General features: G+C 40.6%; 1 protein-coding gene across 2 annotated transcripts in view; it reads right to left on the bottom strand.

Moving 5' to 3' along the window:
• Positions 1 to 1,266: 1,266 nt before the first annotated feature.
• The window catches only part of CNST (consortin, connexin sorting protein), a 116,892-nt gene continuing 104,203 nt past the window's right edge, over positions 1,267 to 13,955 (bottom strand). For both annotated transcript variants that reach the window (XM_054477554.2, XM_054477562.2), the window contains exons 10-11: positions 9,449 to 9,584; positions 1,267 to 3,907 (exon numbers count right to left, since the gene is read on the bottom strand). In XM_054477554.2, coding sequence (XP_054333529.1) covers positions 3,702 to 3,907; positions 9,449 to 9,584 — 342 coding nt within the window. In that variant the 3' untranslated portion in view covers positions 1,267 to 3,701. The remainder of the gene's footprint in view (positions 3,908 to 9,448; positions 9,585 to 13,955) is intronic.

The raw sequence follows: 13,955 nt of genomic DNA on the forward strand, positions 1-13,955 counted from the left end.
AAGGTAAACACAGCGATAAACGCTGTTGCTCATGGTTCTGCACTGATCTCAGGGGAATAGACAAAAAGGTGGGTTTGGGAGCAACTCTTCTTTGACCAGGGAGAAGAGAACAGGTGCCTATTGCTTACCGTAGCTTTTCTCTCAGTAGCCTAAACCCAGGGAGATTTAAATAGTACAAAAATTCCTTAAGGAAATTTCTAACTCACTGTAGCTTATATAGGGTTAGGACAGGAGGCTCAATAAATGTTTATCTTTGAAGTTGTTAAAACAGCAGATGGCACTAGAATTTGTGCCATAAATCCTCGAATCACTCTTACTCTTTTTGAAGATAGAGGCAACATGACAGTATAGAAACTATGATGGATTTGGGAGTTGTAAGATCTAGATTTGAGGGATGTGTATTTACTAATCTCAGCATCAAATGAAAAAATGTGTAAACACCACACACACTGCACAAAATTGTACACAACAGTGAGCCCAAACAAACGGACAGTTATGCAGGTCATGTCAGCAGAAAGGGAAAAATTCAGCCTCTCTTTGGATTGGGAGTAAATGCCACAAGGCCACCTTCTGCAAAACAGGTGAACAGCTAAAGATTTCTGTGTCCTTTCCCACCTTTCTCCGTCCCTGCCACTCCTACCCCATATCCTCCCGGCACTCCAGCAAAACCCAATTCACCTATGCCCTTCAAAATAAGGCCCCTGGGCTGGGTGCGGTGGCTCACGCCGGTAATACCAGCACTTTGGGAGGCTGAGGCGGTTGATCACCTGAGGTTAGGAGTTGAGACCAGCCTGGCCAACGAAACCCCCATCCCTACAAAAAATACAAAAATCAGCCGGGCGTGGTGGCGCATGTCTGTAATCCTGGCTACTTGGGAGGCTGAGGCACGAGAATCACTTGAACCTGTGAGGCAGACGTTGCAGTTGGCAGTGACTGCACCACTGCACTCAAGCCTGGGCGACAGGGCGAAAAAACAAAACAAAACAAAACAAAAAAACAAAATAAGGCCCCCTTCAAATCTTAAATCCTCCAGAAGATTTTTATTTTTAAATCTAAAAGAATGAATGTTTAGAATAATTTTCAGCTACTGTCAGGCAGATGGGGGAGGTATTTTAAAGCAGAAGAGCCTTTACTTAAGGACCTATTAGTCTTCCCAAAATAGATGACTATCTACTTGTAGGGCCAGATCAACTTCTGAAATCAAACGTTCACTTGGAAGCAGTTTTTTCTCAGCACCCAAGGGTTCAAATAAACTCTCTGAGACACTTTGTTGGTATAGATTTTAAATTACAAGCTTGATTTGATACCCTCAAATACAGTTCTTAAGGAAGATTAGTTACAAATAGTTGTCAGTACTTTCAAATGACAGAAAAAATTACATTTTAGTAAAACTGGATGAATTTTTCATGTGTGAAATAACAATCCTTTCACCACCAGGTGGAATTACTCCAGTTCATGCAATAAATAACTATGACATTTTTTAAAATTGCCCTAATTTTTCTAGTTGCGATTTCATGCCTATTTTAAGTCAAAACATCATTATGTTCCCGAGCTCACCTCACCCTCCCTGGGAAGTGGCGAGGACACCCATGGTTTCTCTGAGACACCACTGGGTCCCTGATTAGCAAGCTATTGTCTCAGTGCTTTCCTCTTGCTGTGAAGGTCGCCAGATGTTGGGTTCAGAGGAAGTGGCTCTGGCTGCCTATGGGCAAATATTACACCAGAGGTTATATAGGATAGAGACCCAAGAGGTGAACAGGAGGGAAGTTTTACCTTATTTTGACATAAAATTGGCAAAAATAAGCATCACCAAATTTCTGTAACTAGAAATTGAGGATAAAACAGAAGAGGTTTGTCTATGATGAAGATGTCCATCACAGTAGAACTTGTGAACAGCTTTTATAGAACCACTTAATATAGTACCGTCAACATTTTACATATTTTACATACAATTTGAATACAAATTCTTAAAATTTATAATAGAACATTAAAATAATCTTCTAATAAAATCAGCCTTAAGTATAAGGAATCTAAATTTCATTATCTTGTACATTTCTAAATAAATATCTTTGATCTATAACCCTTGAAAATATTACAGTTTATGGTGACATGATAGAGACAAGTCAAACAGTATTATAAGTGAAAATGAAACATCAATTTAAAATAAACAAGTGTAAAAACAGGCTGAACCGAAATTATAGAAAATCAAAACACTAAGTACACAGTAATTAAATATCTAGCATTGGAATAACCAAATGCATGCGCAGTAACACACTTTCAACTTATATAAAAAGCCCTTTAAGATTCACATAATCTAAATAAATAAGCAGAAACACAAAGGGAGGTACTGTGCCAGCCAGTAACAACTAGAAAGTAAGTTCTCCCTTTTTTTTTCAAATGATCCTAACAGAAAACAGGAAATAATGATCACTTGCTAAAAAACTATAATTCATGTTTTTTATTTATTTTTATTTTTTTTAATGCTGCCTGATAAAGTCAAAGCAAGGCTTCCTAAATGTTAGACCACTACACCTTAGAAAAGGAAAGGCCACCTAATGGACAGATTTAAACAAAAATCAGACATTTGTCTATGGAAGGTATGATTGAATTTTCGCGTAATGACACCGCAATAGGATCTAAATCAAGCCCACAACAAGAATGCACATTCAAGCATCTGAATGCATGATCTGTTAATACTGAATTCTACATGGTGATTTCACTCACCAAAGTACTGGTTTATTTTACATAAGACCAGGATTAAAACACCTACAGCAGGAACTGTATCTTACTTAAGTTTGCATTCTGATTCTCGGAATCTCAGAACATAATAGGTGTAAGCGTTTGCCAAACTGAGTCCAGCATTCATGATTTCAGGAAGCTTTGCATCTGTGACAAAACTGTTGCCTGAGACTCAGGGGAGCTTTTTCTTTTGTCTCTAGGCCTGTGATTAATTTCTGGCTATAATCAAGTTAATTGACACAGATCTGTCACAGTTTCTCGCTTCAGGGTCAAGAGTTCTAGAATTCATCTATTCCACAGTTAAGCCTTCTCCAAAGATCTGTGCCTGCACATCATCATCAAGTTAAAAGAAGAAAGATCATCTTTGTGATGTTGGGTATTTTCTTATGGTAACTGCCGGAAGCACATGTGCACGCACGCACACACGCGAACACACAATCATTTCATAAGTGGAGAACAGAACTGAAATAATACGCAAAGCCTAAATTACACAGCTCCCAAGTTAACTAAAAAATGACACTGAAACCGTAAGGTAACTCCTTTTGATTACACACAAACTTATTGCGTGATGGCTGAAAGCAACTTCTATGAACCAACAAGTGTAAACCAAGAGTGTTCTTTCACCATTAGCTTGACAAGGTAGCTAAAAATAGTGTGGTTAAGACTACTCTGTTTAATTCTGCTCAGTGTACCTCATGACATTAGGAGGCAGTGAGGAGGAGATGGATATGCTCTCCAAAGATCATTCCTTCCATCCACAATGCTTAGATCGATATTTGCCTCATTGTGTGGATTATTCTAACAGAGTTCTTCCGGATTGCCACTTAAAGTTGCTATTTCTGATGTCCTTGGTTCCTAACAGAGGGGAAGGGGGAATGTTACAGAATTCCTGAAATAGAAACTGTTGAGAAAGTTTCACGCCTTTCATTCTGACTGCCAGCGTGTCTGTCTCTGGAATGCCGCTAGGAGAGGTAGATCCAGTGCTTCAGCTCTGCCATTCCCTGCAGTAACTTAGTGTAATAGAAGTCCATGTTGTCTGCAAAGTCTGTACAAACAGGTGACTCCATGTCACCAAAAGTGCAGTATAATGCAGTTCCTCCAACACTAAGGAAAACCGTTGCTATGCACAGCAAGATCAGCAAAATACATGAGCCACCTCCAACTTCATCTGCAAACATGAGAAAGAGTGAGGTTACATTGTCACCAAAATGGAAATCTTAGCATCTACTGTCTTTTCACTAATTAAGATAACTACACATTTCTACTGTTGGTCCTCTATGGATAGGAAGTATTGACAGAAAACTCATGCTCCTAATGACTCTCCAAAGACATTAAATACCTATTAAATACCAAGAAGATTCAGACTTGTGGAGCTGTACATGCTAAAATTAAAACTAGCTCATTTATACAATGGACAGAATCACTCCATGAGAAGAAGAAAAACAGCTCATATGCTCATAGCATGCATTAATTAATTAATTAATTTTTGTTTGTTTTTTAGAGACAGGGTCTCACTTTGTCACCCTGGCTGAAGTGCAGTGGCAAAATCTTGGCTCACTGCAGCCTCGACACCTGGGCTCAAGTAGTCCTCCTGCCTCAGCCTCCTGAGCAGCTAGGACTACAGGCCTGTGCCACCATGCCTGTCTATTTATTTTTTATTTTTTTGGTAGAGATGGGGTCTCACTATGCTGCAGAGGGTGGTCTTGAACTCCTGACCTCAAGTTATCTTCATGTCATGGCCTCTCAAAGTACTGGGATTACAGGTGTGAGCCAGCATGCCCACCCTGACAGCATTATTTGACAGTACACATTACAGCCTTGCTGTTCGAACACCTTTGGGGTTCACATTATGGGACTACCTGAGAGCAAAGTCGACTTAATATTAAACAATACAAATGTCTTTGGGTGGGATCTCTTTTGCATCTTTCTATATTGAAGAAAACAATCATTCTTTGGTTGAAAAATATCTTAATTATTCACGATTAAAAATTTTTTTTTTAAATTTCAAAAAGACCAAAAAATCTTCTGATCTGCAGCATGATTAAGGTATAGGGATGCCTTTTTGGAAGGTAATTTGGCAGTTATCTATTAAAATTTAAAATTAATTTATCCTCCAGATTGGACAATTTTGAGAGTAAAAGACAGCGTTAAGGCCGGATGTGGTGGCTCACGCCTGTAATCCCAGCACTTTGGGAGGCTGAAGCGGGTGAATCACGAGGTCAGGAGGTCGAGACCATCCTGGCTAACTCGGTGAAACCCTGTCTCTACTAAAAATATAAAAAATTAGCCAGGCGTGGTGGCAGGCGCCTATAGTCCCAGCTACTCGGGAGGCTGAGGCAGGAGAATGGTGTGAACCTGGGAGGCGGAGCTTGCAGTGAGCTGAGATCGCACCACTGCACTCCAGCCTGGGCGACAGAGTGAGACTCCACCTCAAAAAAAAAAAAGACAGTGTTAACTGAATGCAATTCCGGGACAACAGGTGTAAACCAGGACGGCCTCAGGCCACCTGGGACATATAGTTTCAACATATCCCAGCAAATCCACCTTTAAGAATTAGGCTACAGTTCTGCACAACAAATATCATATATACAAGCTTGTTCACTGCAGCAGAGTTTGTTATAACAAAAGGTTGGGAATAACTTAGTGGTTCTGGTTACAATGGAACAGTTAAACAATTATGGGACATTTATATAATGGAATATGATGTAATAGAATGAAGTAAATTTAATATGTTCTTTCATTGAAGGATGTCTAAGACTCATGATTTAATTTTTACTTTATTAAACTGATTTTTTTCACAATTAGCATATATTTTTACAAGAAACAAATTTTATAAAACCCAATGCATACCAAATAGACTTTATTTAGAACATTGTACAGTAATACATGAATATATTCTACCTGTAAAAATGCAAACCCAAAAGCATCTTAGAGTCTAAGGGACTATCCGTTTTTCTCCTGCCCAATCATATTCCCTTCCATCCCAGAGGTAAACACTGTTAAATTTGGTGTGTGTCCTTTTACATCAAACACGTATGATTTCAGGACTTACATCAAAATAGGATTAAACAATTGTTTGCTCTGAAATTTACATTTTAAAATAGTTTTTTTTTTTTTTTGAGACAGAGTCTTGCTCTTGTTGCCCAGGCTAGAGTGCAATGGTGTGATCTTGGCTCACTGCAACCTCTGCCTCCTGGGTTCAAGCAATTCTCCCGCCTCAGCCTCCTGAGTAGCTGAGATTACAGGCACCTGCCATCATGCCTGGCTAATTTTTGGATTGTTGTAGAGATGGGGTTTCACCATATTGGCCAGGCTGGTCTCAAACTCCTGACCTCAGGTGATCTGCCTGCCTTGGCCTCCCAAAGTGTTGGGATTACAGGCATAAGCCACCACGCCTGGTCTAAAATAGTTTATACCTATGTATGAAAATATATCTTTTATATAAATGAAGAAATAGGATCATATTAATCATGCTGTATTTTTTTGGACAGTTCAGTCTTTTCGCCTGCTTTTCTTTTTTTTTTTTTAGAGATAGGGTTGTGCTCTGTCACCAGGCCACACTCACTTGCAGCCTCAACCTCCCGGGCTCAAGTGATCCTCCCATCTCAGCCTCCCAAGTAGCTGGGACCACAGGTGCACACATCACCATGCCCTGCTAATTTCTGTATTTTTTGTAGAGATGAGGTCTCGCCATGTTTGCCCAGGCTGGTCTCCAACTCCTGGCCTCAAGTGATCCAGGAGGAAGACTTGGGAGGAGGCTCCCTCAAGTGCTGGGATTACAGGTGTGAGCCACTGCACCCTGCCTTACCTGCTTTTCTTAACATGATTCCTCCCCCCACTTTATCTATGTCAACAACCTAACGTATTTTTCTTCATTATCATATATTCAAATCCAAACATTTAAATATAGCTTAAATATGTAAAAACATCTATGCTGTGTTTTATTTATATGTCCTAGAACTGTCTGAGCTGCACTGTCTGATGTGAGCCACGGGTAGCTGTTGGGCACTTGACATGTAGCTGGTCCAAACTGAGTGGCGATAAACACAGATTCTGAATACTTAGTGTGAAAAAAAGGATGTAAAATATCTCACTAGTAATTTTTTCATATAGATCACATTTTGAAATAATTTTTATGTACTGGGTTAAATAAAATACATTTTTAAAATTCTGGCCAGGTGCGGTGGCTCACGCCTGTAATCCCAGTACTTTGGGAGGCCGACGCAGGCAGATCACCTGAGGTCAGGAGTTCGAGACCAGCCTGGCCAACATGGTGAAACCCCGTCTCTACTAAAAGTACAAAAATTAGCCAGGCATGGTGGAACATGCCTGTAATCCCAGCTACTTGGGAGGCTGAGGCAGAAGAATCGCTTGAACTCGGGAGGCGGAGGTTGCAGCGAGCCAAGATTGCACCACTGCATTCTAGCTGGGCGACAGAGTGAGATCCCGTCTCAAAAAAAAAATAAAATGAAATAAAAAATAAAATTCACCTCACCTGTTTCTTTTCACTTTAACACGACTACAAAATTTAAAATCATATATGTGCCTCACGTTATATTTCCAGTGGATAGCATTGGTTTAGAGGAGGAAGAACTGGCCCTTTTAGGAAGATTTTGGCAGAAGGTGAGGTTTATGAAAATACCGTATAAGTCACAGAGCTTAGGGACACACCAACACAATCAACATTTACATTTAGTTTTATAATTCTCAAAATGAATTTATACACATTATCTGAGATGCTTTTCAATAGGGACAGACAGGCAGATGTTATTCTCCTTATTTTAAAGATGATGGAACTGAGCCTCCTACAAGGAAGTGACTTAGTTTACGATGAGGTGGCTACAAAGTGAAATGCAGACTGTGAGTTTCAAACCCGGGGTTCCTCCTATTAAGCAACAATTTGGTCAAATTAGTGCAAACAGAAGTGAGCACCGTATCTGGAGAAGCTGTGAGAGTCACAAGCAAGGTGCAGAAGTAAAGTCAGGGGTTAGGACATTATTTCCAAGGCCCCCTAACCAGCTTTCTGATTGTAAAAATGCAGAAACCTCTACTGTTATCACTTATGTCACACCTAGAAAGCATACCTAAATACTCACACTGTTATTTTAACAATGCAGTTGTTTTATGAATATGAGAAGCCTACTGACAGGTTCTGGGCTACCTTTCCGTTTACTCTTATTTACTTAAACCTTAGATAAACATATTTGCAACCACAAAAGGCAGCATTGTTCACTACAAAACTCACCACCTCATGTTAGACCAAGTCAGGGCCTTGAGTTTAAAAGGCCCAGGAGGAAGAAGTCAAACAGCAGCAATGGTGTTAAATTGCTGCTCTTGAGAGACGCTCTTTTCTATCAATGAAGAGGAAATCACTGAAGAGAATATTCATAAATATTTTCCACAATAAAGGAGGAGTATTAATTGCCCACTGAAAAGAAGACAAGCCAGGCATGGTGGCTCATGCCTGTAATCCCAGCATTTTGGGAGGCCGAGGTGGGTGGATCACTTGAAGCCAGGAGTGTGCGACTAGCCTGGCCAACATGGCAAAACCTCATCTCTACAAAAAAAACAAAAAACTAGCCAGGGCCAGGTGCGGTGGCTCATGCCTGTAATCCTAGCACTTTGGGAGGCCGAGGCAGGCAGACCATGAGGTTAGGAGTTTGAGACCAGCCGGACCAACATGGTGAAACCCCCATCTCTACTAAAAATATAAAAATTAGCCGGGCATGGTGGCGCGTGCCTGTAAGCCCAGCTACTCAGGAGGCTGAGGCAGGAGAACTGCTTGAACCTTGGAGGTGGAGGTTGAGGTTGCAGTGATTTGTGTCACTGCACTCCAGCCTGGGTGACAGAGCGAGACTCTGTCCAAAAACAAAAACAAAAACAAAAACAAAAACAAACACACACACACAAAAAAACTAGCCAGGCATAGTGGTGCTCACCTGTAATCCCAGCTACTCAGGAGGCTAAGGCACTAGAATTGCTTGAACCTGGGAGACAGAACTTGCATTGAGCCAAGACTGTGCCACTGCACTCCAGCCTGGGTGACAGAGCAAGACTGTCTTAAAAAAAAAAAAAAAAAAAGACAAAAATAGCAGACTCACACAAAAAGTACTAAAGGGGGAACTGAAATAAGCTCTCAACATTAACTGTCTATGGAACAGGGAGGCCACAGGTTGAATTTTGCAACTTGCTCACTTATTTAAGCAAGTAAAGATTTAGAAATGATTTAAGATGATAGTTTGATTTTGTATGTTTCTCCCTTAGAAGATAAAGCAACTAAATTGACATATTCTTTTATTTATTTATTTATTTATATTTTTTGAGATGGAGCCTCGCTCTGCTGCCTAGGCTCAAGTGCAGTGGCACGATCTCGGCTCACTGTAACCTGTCTCGCGGGTTCAAGCGATTCTCCTGCTTCAGTCTCCTGAGTAGCTGGGATTACAGGCACGCACCCCCACACTCGCTAATTTTTCTATTTTTAGTGGAGACAGGGTTTTGTCATGTTGGTCAGGCTTGTCTCGAACTCCTGACTTCAAGTGATCTGCCTGCCTGAGCCTCCTAAAGTGCTGGGATTACAGGTGTGAGCCACCATGCCTGGTGGACATAGTCTTTTACAAATCCTGTTAGTAAACATCACATCATACACAAACTCATCCTGTCAGCAAACACTGAGCGTCTATGCTGGTAACCACAGTCCCAAGCAGTTTACCTTGATCCAAGCTATCGTCTATTTCTTGGAATCTCACTCTTCGCTTAGATGGTTTGTGTTGCATTTGGGCAGGATGATCTCCTACAGTATCATTCCTCTTCTTTAATATTGAGACCAATCCTTCAGTAGGAACAACCTGTCAGAAATTATAAGAACCTATAATTCTTTTATTAAGATGGGGCATCTCTATATGTAGCTATAAAAAGGCTAATTCAACAGATATTTGAATTTTTATTACAGGGGTATCCAATTCCTATAGAAAAAAATAACAATCATCAAAATCTAACAGAATAAAACTTTCACTTCTCTGCAGATGACTGAGAAACACAAAAGTCCAAAACCCTGGTTTCCTTTGTTAACCCCTGAACTCACTCTGGGGACAGGCAGCATGACGTGTTCAGTCGACTGGAAATCAGAACATCTTGCTTTGTAGCTTAACTTCCCTGTTATTGGTAAAATGATCACTTACAGTCCCCTCTTTGCTTCGTCATTAGCACTGGGTTTTGCTTTATAATAAATGCTTATAATCCTCCACTGCTTTTTTCATTCATCAGCAATTTTAAACAAATGAACATATGAAACTTAAAATATATTTAGATACCAAGCTTTTAACATTAAAGTGTTGTCCTCAGTTTCTCTGAGAAACTATGCATTTACTAAATAATGCTCTACTGCTCAAAATATTTTAAGGACTTCTAGAATTTCTCTCAGAGCCAGTTTACTAGGGACATTTTTTTTTTTTTTTTGAGACAGAGTCTTGCTCTGTTGCCCAGGCTGGAGTGCAGTGGCGTGATGTCGACTCACTGCAACCTCTGCCTCCCGGGTTCATGTCGTTCTCCTGCCTCAGCCTCCCGAGTAGCTGGGTCTACAGGCGCCTGCCACCATGCTCGGCTAATTTTTTGTATTTTCAGTAGAGACAGGGTTTCGCCGAGTTAGCCAGGATGGTCTCGATCTCCTGAGCTAGTGATCTGCCCGCCTTGGCCTCCCAAAGTGCTGGGATTACAGGTGTGAGCCACCGCACCCGGCCTGGGACATATTACTTTCTAGTACGCAGAGGTTGGCAAACTATGGCCCACAGGCCAAAGGCCAGTGCTGCCTAATTTTGTGAATATAATTTAATTGGAACACAGCCGAGCCGATTCATCTGAATACTGTACACGGCTGCTTTTGGGCTACAATGACACTGTGGTTCTAAGAGATCATAAAGCCTAAAACATTAGTAATTTGGCCTTTCCTAGAAAAAGTCTGCTGTCTAACATCTCTTCAGACACCCACCCCACCCCTTTATATGTTGCCTTCTAGCTCTTTCACTTGGGCTGCCTCTCTCCTGCCTATGTTCCACCCCTTTTTAGAAACAAAACCAAAAACCCTCGCCATTTAGGAGCTAACAGACTCCAAGGTGCAGGAAGAAGGAAGAGGAGCAGGTGGGAGAGCCAGGCTGGGAAGCAGGAGGCCTTAACTAAAGGCCCCTGAACAGCAGGGCCAGTCACAGAAGTTAACTTGTTAGTTGCCTGATTGCTACAAGCTGTAGGTGATGACACAGGCAGGCACTGTGGGCCTAACACTGAAGATGTCAGTGACTTGCTGGCATCAGGTCAGTGACTTGCTGGCATCAGTGACTTGCTGGCCTCAGTGACCAAGCTGAGGACGGCCTCTGACGTCATTTATCTAATCAATAGCATAAAACACTATGACTTGCAGTTCCAGCCAGCCATCTTTGATAATGTGCTATGCATAAATATTACAGATTCGATTACTTCTTTTTATATCTTAGGGCTTTTAGGGCCAAATACCTCAAGATGGTCTTTGACTATGCTTCTCTGAATATGGTCTATAGAAACCATTATCTCAAAAAAAAAAAAATCAATAAGCCAAAAATATATTCCTTTCTTTTTATAGGAAATAACGTATTTCAGAAGTCCTGTTCTGAGAAAACAAAAGTACTTTAGCGGCCTTGAAATGGTCAAGTACAAATATATGAAGAAAGCAACATCGTCATTAAAGAACTCCTTCACACAACAGAGAAAACAGGTTCTACAAGCACCTTGCTGATACTGGGAGGGAAACAGTCTTCATCAGTTTGTAAAGAGCAAAAGATGGAAAACAAGAATTAATTTTCATGAATACATTACTACTAAAGATGTATCATTGATATTCTTTTAATTTTTAGTACATGTAAAAAAAAGGAGAGGATCTTGAATCTGGCTGTTCTAAAATTTTTTCAAAAATTTTAAAAGGGGGGAGGAAGTTTATTGATTCCTTCACGATCTATTTTCTCCATAAAATACTGTCATACACTTACCAATGGTGAATTCACCTACCACGGGGATTTTCAAGGTGCCGTTTTAACTACTTAGAAAAAACAATCCTATTAAGAATAGTTTTAAAGATGAGCCCCAGAGTTGTGTTACTGTTAATTGATCTTTATGATATGAATTCTGCATCTATAAATTCAAGAAACAGATACAAGCCACAAATCAAAAGACATTGCAAATATGAACAAACATGTTGACAGAGGAAGCGAAGCTCCTGAAATCATCTGCAAAGGCACAGAATGCGCCAGCTGAACCTAGAGCTGGTCCTAGTGCAGCGGCTGTGAGGTCCCTGCCTTAGCTCCTGCTCAGTCTCATCCAGGGAGGGTGATGCTTGGCTCTGGAAGTCACACTGCTAAGGAATACAAGCCTTGTCAGGTGGCCCCACCTTATTTACTATGGGTGGCAATGAACTCTGGCAACTTTTTCCGAATTCTTTTTAAAGATGGGAGAAGCAGAGTATCAGAAATTACAGTTGTGTGGGATGGGCTAACATTTTTGACACCCCCTCCCTCACAATACCTTAATTCTTGCTAAAAATCGAACCACGCCTTTTTTTCCTGCCACCAAAACCCTTTTGTTTCAGTAGGGCCTGCCCCAGTGTCTGAAGTGAAGGAGTCTGCTCTTTTCCATCATTTCCTTTCAGTCTTGCTCAGTGATCTTCTCTAGGTCTTTCTGTTGTAACTGTCTTCTGATTCTACAGCCTACAGATGGAGAACAAGGGATGGTGGGCCAAGCTTACGCATAAGAGATGCAGGCCAAGGAGGAACTCTTAGGTGGGAGTGGCAGACAGCATCTAGCCTTTCTATTTTTGCGAGAGTTTTGGGCACAGTTCAGACCTACCTGTAACAGAATTTTTTCTTACCACTTCAGGGCAGTCCAACATAAAAATCTTAAGAAACAAGTTTGGTGGGGTTTTCCTTAGTTTCATGCTTGAAGGGCAAGTAAGACAAAACAAAGTCATGGTCTTGGTTTGGGGTCTCACTCAAAAGACTGACAAGTGTTTCTAAAATAGATTGGGCTGCTGATTTAGGGCACAGAGCAATGTGTTCCCTCCAAACTATTATTTTGTTTTGTTTTTGTCTGTTTTTCTGAGAGAGGGTCGCACTCTGTTGCCCAGGCTGGAGTGCAGTGGCATGCTGACAGCTCGCTGCAGCCTCAACCTCCTAGGCTCAAGCAATCCTCCCACCTTAGCCTCCTGTAGCTGTGACTACAGGCACACGCCACCATGCCTGGCTAATTTTTTTGGCATTCTTTTGTGGAGACAGGGTTTTGCTATATTGCCCAGGCTGGTCTCGAACTCCTGGGCTCAAGCAACCCAAAGTGCCTGGCCTCCCAAAGTGCCAGGATTACAGTTTGCGCCACTGTGCCCGGCCCCAAACTATTCTTAAAAATATTTCCATTTTTTTTTTAAACCATAGTGTCAGTATTAAAAGGTGAAGAGTTTTTAAATCTCAAAAAATAAAGCCTTAAAACTAAATTTAGTTTCCCACTTCAACTGCCAAATTCTTACCCAAACAAATATACCGAGCCCTTCTATTGAGACCAAAAAGAATGTCTGAGTTATAATTAATGTAATTGTTACCGGTGGTGCTCTATGAATAAATGCAGAATTAAAAAAAATTCCATCTGGCCCAGTCTTCTGTATTTGCAAATAAATAGTTCTTCCCACACTTCCCCTCAAATATCAGTGACCACCTTAAATAGCATTTTCAGAATGAACTAGTTGTGAAAACAAAATTATTCTGCAACTCTTCTGGAATAGTGAATCCTAATGTGACAAGGAAAACATTCAGAGACACACTGCTGTTGGAAGTGCCTCCTCACAAAATTGAAGAAGAAAATAGATACCAAGTCACGTTCGTTTAATGATATAGGTTTTACTCAGTTCAGAACCTCTAGGTTGGTCAATTCTGAACAAGAACACACAGTTGGCTTCCAACTGATTTGAGAATTAACACTCATAAATCATATTATTATAGTATATGACAAATAACTGAAGTGCCAGCAATTTCACTATAGTGGCACATGTCAAACTGACCACTACTATTCCTAACTACACAAACAAGTGATATTCTCTGCCTGCTTCTTTAGTGTTGGGTTCCATAATAACAACTATAATTTAGTAAATGTGTACATTTTATGTAACGATATTTACATAATATATCATATTTAATTTTCACAACTCTCTTTTA

The sequence above is a fragment of the Pongo pygmaeus genome, chromosome 1 (genome assembly GCF_028885625.2).
Source record: "Pongo pygmaeus isolate AG05252 chromosome 1, NHGRI_mPonPyg2-v2.0_pri, whole genome shotgun sequence".
In the NCBI taxonomy this organism is placed as follows: Eukaryota; Metazoa; Chordata; class Mammalia; order Primates; family Hominidae; genus Pongo; species Pongo pygmaeus.